We start from the raw sequence: 5,672 nt of genomic DNA on the forward strand, positions 1-5,672 counted from the left end.
GAGCACATGAATATAACACATTTACATGACTTACAAAACTTTTGGGATTTATATTTTTTCAAGGACTTTTCCAGGCCTGGAAATAACCATTTTAAAATTCCATGACTTTTCCAGGTTTTCATGACCGTAACAACCCTGTATAGATTCATGCCCGAGTGTTTTAGTTATCATTGTCATTAATGTTGAACTTCCCGACGGCCTTCATTAAACAAAGTGGAGATTTATACTTCACACTTTTTTTGACGTTAGCCGTCCGACACAGGAACGTTCTCGTCACTGTTGCATTGCATTGTGGGATATTTATACTGTAATATTTAGCATTTAATTCACATCCTCTTTTTTCCCGGGAATGTCGCCAAGTCATAAAACTGCAAAATACATAAATACTTCAATACTTTCATCGGTGGGCCAACATGCTCAATCGCCATCAGTTTATTTAAATGAAAAATAAAAAATAAAATAAATAACATAAGCTCGTAAATGCTCCAGTGTGCATGAACACACACTCAAAACATGGTGAGACGATGTGTGAGCGAGTTTGGTTCTGATGGAGGGTCACCCTTTATTATAATATATACATTTTAATAATGCATTAATTAATGAAGAGGTCGGCTTATCTCGGTAAAAGAAAAAAAGGAAGCAACACGTGAAAAATAAAATAAAAAACTGAAGTGAAACTGTGCCCTGAGCGCTCCACGACCAGGCGGTCCGGTCCAGGATCCGGAAGCCTTCGTTTGCAGCGCACAAGGCGGTGGTTCCCGGTTTTTGAATTGACGGACGTCCGCGTACAGCCAATCAGCGCCAAAGCCGCGTTTATTCCACTCCGGGCCGACCAATCAGAGTCGTCCTCCTCGCGGCCCTGTGCGTCACCGGAGCAGAATCTCCCCTCCCCCTCCTCCTCCAGCCTGAGCGAGCAATGGCGGCTGGTCTGTTCCCTTCTGTGTGCTCCGCTTTTGTCCTTCTCATGTTCAGCTTGTAAAAGCCATGTTTACAAAATTCGGTAAGGAAAACATAAATACGTGTGTTTTCACAAGAATGCGTGTCAGTTTCACGAGCACACATTTTATTTGTTTCACCTCCGCACTTGTCTCATCGCATGTCTTCTCCTCCTCCTCTACGGGGCTGTTTGTAACAATGGCGGCTGCGGCGGAAAAGAGAGCACCAAGCACTGAACTGCACCCGCTCCCCTGTAACGCACTGCCCCGCGTGTGTGAAAAGCGTTTCGCTCCACATTTCGATAAAGACTGCGTGTTTATCAGCGTATCGACCTTGACACACGAATTAAATGGGTTATGTAAAAAAAAAAAAAAAAGTAAAAAGCGTCAAGTGCGCACATAGAGATGAGCTAGGGAGATTCAAAGATGGCCGTCGAGAGGAGGCGGGGCTACGCGGCACTGCGATGAGAGATGGCGGCGGCGTTTTTCTCCGCCGTTTTTATGTGATTGATACGTCGGTCATGGGGGGTGAGTTTAGAGGTGATGGTAGCGTTATGAAAAAAAGGGCTTTAATCCACTAACACGGTCCGTGTCGTCCATATCCCCCCCCCCTCCCTCCCTGCTCGCCTCGGGGGGAGGGCGGGAGAAACAGTCCGTCGGCGCCGCTCGACTCGACCAGATGAACGTCAATCAATCAAAACTGTGACACTTGCGTCAACCGCTCAGTACGCTGAGCAAGAGGACAACGCTTCACATGAGGATGTTTATAAAACAATGTTTAAAAAGCACGTCACTTTAACGGTTCAATACGTGTGTTTATGTGTGTTTTTAGTGCGTTTTTCTTAGTGGAGAAAAGGACTGTTTGCAGCGGCGGTACGGGATGAACGTTTGAGAGGGGGCGTGGCCTCTATTGTTCCACTCCAACGCGCGAGGAGAACACCTCTGTGGGGGCCGTCAGCCAATCAGCGGCCGCCTTCCCCCGTCCCTAAGCCCCGCCTACCAGCCTATATTAAAAGGCTCGGCCGTCAGCGGCGCTGGCCACTGGCACACAAATATCACACTGATTGATCCCCAGCCGAGCGGAGGGATCTACTTTTTCTTCAAGCCCTTTTTTCATTTACAGCCGTCCCTTTTTATTTTATTGAACAAAAAAACTAAACTAAACAATGGCAGAAACCAAAGTTAAAACGACGGAGCTCTCTGCCAAGGTAAGGACCCCTCGCGGACCCGCTCTTCAATGCGAAGCTGCAGCTTTTTTATATTTCATTTTTGCAGAGCTGGATCAGCTTTTTTAGATATTTTTGTGTTTCCTCCGTCGTGGTTTCGCGCGCACTCGGACTCGGGGAGAAGTGTGAGCCGGGTGGAGCGTCTTTAAAAACAAAACGGTATTCCTCTTTAGGGGGTCTCCTCTCCGGGGGTCTCCGCGGCGGCGTCCTTGGAACAAGTCCTTGGAGAGCAGTATCCGCGCGCGGAGGTTCTTTGTTTATAAGCGGGTTCCCGTGTCCGGAACCCTCTCGGCGCGCCGTTTGCGCTCGGTTCTCCAAACGGCGCGCCGAAAGGGTTCCGGAGACAAGCCGCAACGACGCGCGCGCTGACCCGCCCGCTGGTGCCACATCTCCGGCTGCGGGATGCCGAAGCCCCGCTAAATAATCCCGGTGGTTGTTTGTATTTGGAGGAGTGATATCTCTCTGGCGGAGTGATCACACTTGGGTTGAAGTTGGTGCGTAATGGTCACCAGGGTCAACTTTTCGGGAGCTTCGTGTTTTTATGTTTTTATATTTTTTAGAAGATTCTGACTTTGTGTTTGTTTGTTTTTTAATTATTATTTACAAAAAAACAATAAACGCTCCGGTGCGTTCACCCCTGTTTGTTTACCGACTCCGGGACGCTGCTGCCCGGCTGAACGCGCGCCGTGGACCGGAGAGCTTCCGCTTAATCTTCTTCTTCTTCATCCCTGTGTATTCTAACATGTTGGCACAGCGCGTCAACGTCTCAGGAGGAAAGTTTGTCTTTCTTTTACTGTGTGTGTGTGTGTGTGTGTGTGTGTGTGTGTGTGTGTGTCTTTGTGTGTCTTTGTGAGGTCCCCCTCACCGGCTCCGTCTTTGTGAGTCTCTCCGGTTGGGTTGGATCTCGTCGGGTAAACTTTACCTGCATCATGATGAGTGATTAGAACAAATGACCATATGGAGACCCGCAGACTGGGGAGGTACAGGGCGCGCGCGCGCGTGTGTATTAAGCAGATAATCCACAGCGCGCGCAGCCCTATTTATAGTTGTGGAGCGTTTTTACGCACCAGCGCCTTTTTACGCGCGGAGCCGCCGAGCTCCTGAAACGGCTTAATGGGTTAAGCAATAAGATTATGTAGAGCAATTAATCAATAACTAGGTACGTTTGGGGTGGGCGCGTGCGCGCAACGCGGGGATAACAGGCTGTGGACGCGGTGTGTTTGCGTGCGTGTGTGGACAAAACGAGGAGACCGGGCGCTATTAATAGTCTCGGCGGGCGGTTTTCCGGTCTAAGTAGGTCGCCAAAAAAAAAAGGTGTTTTAGTCGGTGTGTGTGGACCGGGTCCCGGTCCGGGTCCCGGTCCGGGTCCCGGTCTCCAGAACACCCTGACCCTCATTCTCGCTGCTCTCGCTTGCCATGTGTCGTCGTCTATTGTCCTCCGTTACAACAAGCGGCAGCAGCAGCCTCTTCCTCCTCCTCCTCCTCCATCACCCCCACCCCCCCCTGCCATTGCGCCCGCCTGTGTTATTTTACATGGAGCGGTGCACCCTGGGTGTTGCGGTGCCTCTCCCGGGCGTGTCTCGTGACATATGGTGGAGACGGCAGGCTGCAGAAGACTACAATACCCAGAATACCCCGGGGGCACATCAAAAGTATCAGATTACAACACATTAGAGGGGATGGAGGAGGATCTGCAGAGACCAGTGTGGTGTCTAAACAGGAAGGCTTCCTTCTGACACTGAAACTGTGCAGCTACCCAGCATGCACTGGGGCCTAACTAGGCCAAGAGGAAGAAAGGCAGGTAGCAGCAGTTTTTAAATACATGTTCTAATGTTTCCTCCAGGAGCTGAAGGAGAAGAAGCTGGTGGAGGAGAAGGAGAACGGCAAAGAGGCCGCCACCAACGGGAAGGTGAGCTCCTCCTCTTCCTCTGTGGTGTTCCTCCCGCAGTGCTCGTCTTCATCACTTCATAACTCGTGAGCAGCTTCAGGAAGTTTCTCTTCATTTATTAATTTCTTAGGAGAACGAGAATGGCGAGCCTGAGGTCGATGATGACGACGATGACGAGGAAGTCGACGAGGAGGACGAGGAAGATGACGTAGAAGGTAACTATAAAAAAAACATTAACGGTGACAAATGACATGTTTTATTCGTCGTTTTCCCCAAAAACTTACGCCGGTCCCATTCTTTCGCCCCGCAGGCGAGGAGGAAGACGAGGACGAGGACGACGAGATCGAGGGCGGCACAAAACGGGCCGCTGAGGACGACGATGAGGACGACGAGGACGACGAGGTGAGCCGACCTCTTTACCGCCAACGGGGTCACGACCTCGAAATTCAACCCACTGACCTTCATCTTCTTCATCTTCTTCTTTCAGGACAACGTCAATACCAAGAAGCAGAAAACCGACGATGACGATTGATGCGTTCCCACACCTTCTTCCCTCTGCGCGCCATCCTGCTGAACCACTTCCTGGTTCTCCACCTCTGGCGGTTTCTATGTGTCACAGGTGGAGGGGCTGGAGGACGGATTTAAAAAGGAGGGAAAACAATAATAATAATACAAAGTAAATAAATAAAATGTAACATGGTCGTTAGCCTAGTAGAGTTCCACAGACATCGACCGCCCCTCAAAACTGCAAAACACATTTTTCTAGAGGAACCCGCCAACACATCCACGCAGAAATCCGGCAACAACAACACGAAAAGGAGAATTTGTTTGTATTTTTATTTACATTTTATATTTTTGTACATATTGTTAGGAGGGGGGTCAGACCAAACCGGTGCTTCTTCAACGGAAAGGTTTTACTTGGTCGACCGTGTTACGATCTCCACAGAAACTAGACAGCAAACAGTCGAACAACCTCGTAAAGCCGGTGAACTCAGAGCATTCCAGTCAATTTAATGTATGTACTTTAGCTGTACCATAACTAGTTTGTTTGTATGGGAGGGTAAGGCCAAAGAGAGGAGCCGCTTTTCTTTTTTCTTTTTCTTTGGTTCTGGTTTCATGACGGCCTGTTTTGATGTATGTGCGAAGTTTGTTGTTTGACAATAAACCAGACTTTTATTTTGTGAGTTGTACTTCGCTTCTCTGCTTCGTTTCTTTCACGACGTCGCCGCTCACGTACAAGTTGTGAGGTAAAATGAAATAAAATCAGATAATGCTTTATTGGTGCCGCAGTGGGGGGCAGGATTACATAAAAAACTAGTAATATAAATAAACAGTAAGACAGAAATACAAACAGTAAATATGAATACAATAGCAATATTAAATATACAGATGGAATAAAAAAAAATATATAAAAATGTATTTATATTGCACCAGATGAAGTACTTTCGGTACAGGTGGGAACAAATAAAACGATAGCAATATTAAATATACAGACAGAGTAAAAATAGTATATGAAAAGTATTTAAATGTATTATTGCACCGGATGATGAACCTAATTAAAGTGGCCAAAAGTGATTCAAGTTACTTGTACTTCTGAGGTATTTGCATATAAAACACACTATT

At 47.7% G+C, this 5,672-nt stretch overlaps 1 protein-coding gene across 1 annotated transcript; it reads left to right on the plus strand.

Moving 5' to 3' along the window:
• Window positions 1-1,984: 1,984 nt before the first annotated feature.
• ptmab (prothymosin alpha b) lies at window positions 1,985-5,239 on the plus strand. The gene is made up of 5 exons (XM_079220950.1): window positions 1,985-2,143; window positions 4,005-4,070; window positions 4,180-4,264; window positions 4,360-4,451; window positions 4,537-5,239. The coding sequence occupies exons 1-5, from the start codon at window positions 2,102-2,104 to the stop codon at window positions 4,579-4,581; spliced, it is 330 nt and encodes a 109-aa protein (XP_079077076.1). The 5' UTR covers window positions 1,985-2,101; the 3' UTR covers window positions 4,582-5,239.
• The last annotated feature ends 433 nt before the right edge of the window (window positions 5,240-5,672 follow it).

The sequence above is a fragment of the Taurulus bubalis genome (genome assembly GCF_910589615.1).
Source record: "Taurulus bubalis genome assembly, chromosome: 1".
NCBI lineage: Eukaryota > Metazoa > Chordata > Actinopteri > Perciformes > Cottidae > Taurulus > Taurulus bubalis.

What these genes read in the sequence shown, in the direction of transcription:
- ptmab (XM_079220950.1), top strand. Translation starts at nt 2,102, where the DNA reads ATGGCAGAAACCAAAGTTAAAACGACGGAGCTCTCTGCCAAG. An exon ending in CGACGGAGCTCTCTGCCAAG is followed by an intron (nt 2,144 to 4,004) that starts GTAAGGACCCCT and finishes TGTTTCCTCCAG; the next exon opens with GAGCTGAAGGAGAAGAAGCT. An exon ending in AGGCCGCCACCAACGGGAAG is followed by an intron (nt 4,071 to 4,179) that starts GTGAGCTCCTCC and finishes TTAATTTCTTAG; the next exon opens with GAGAACGAGAATGGCGAGCC.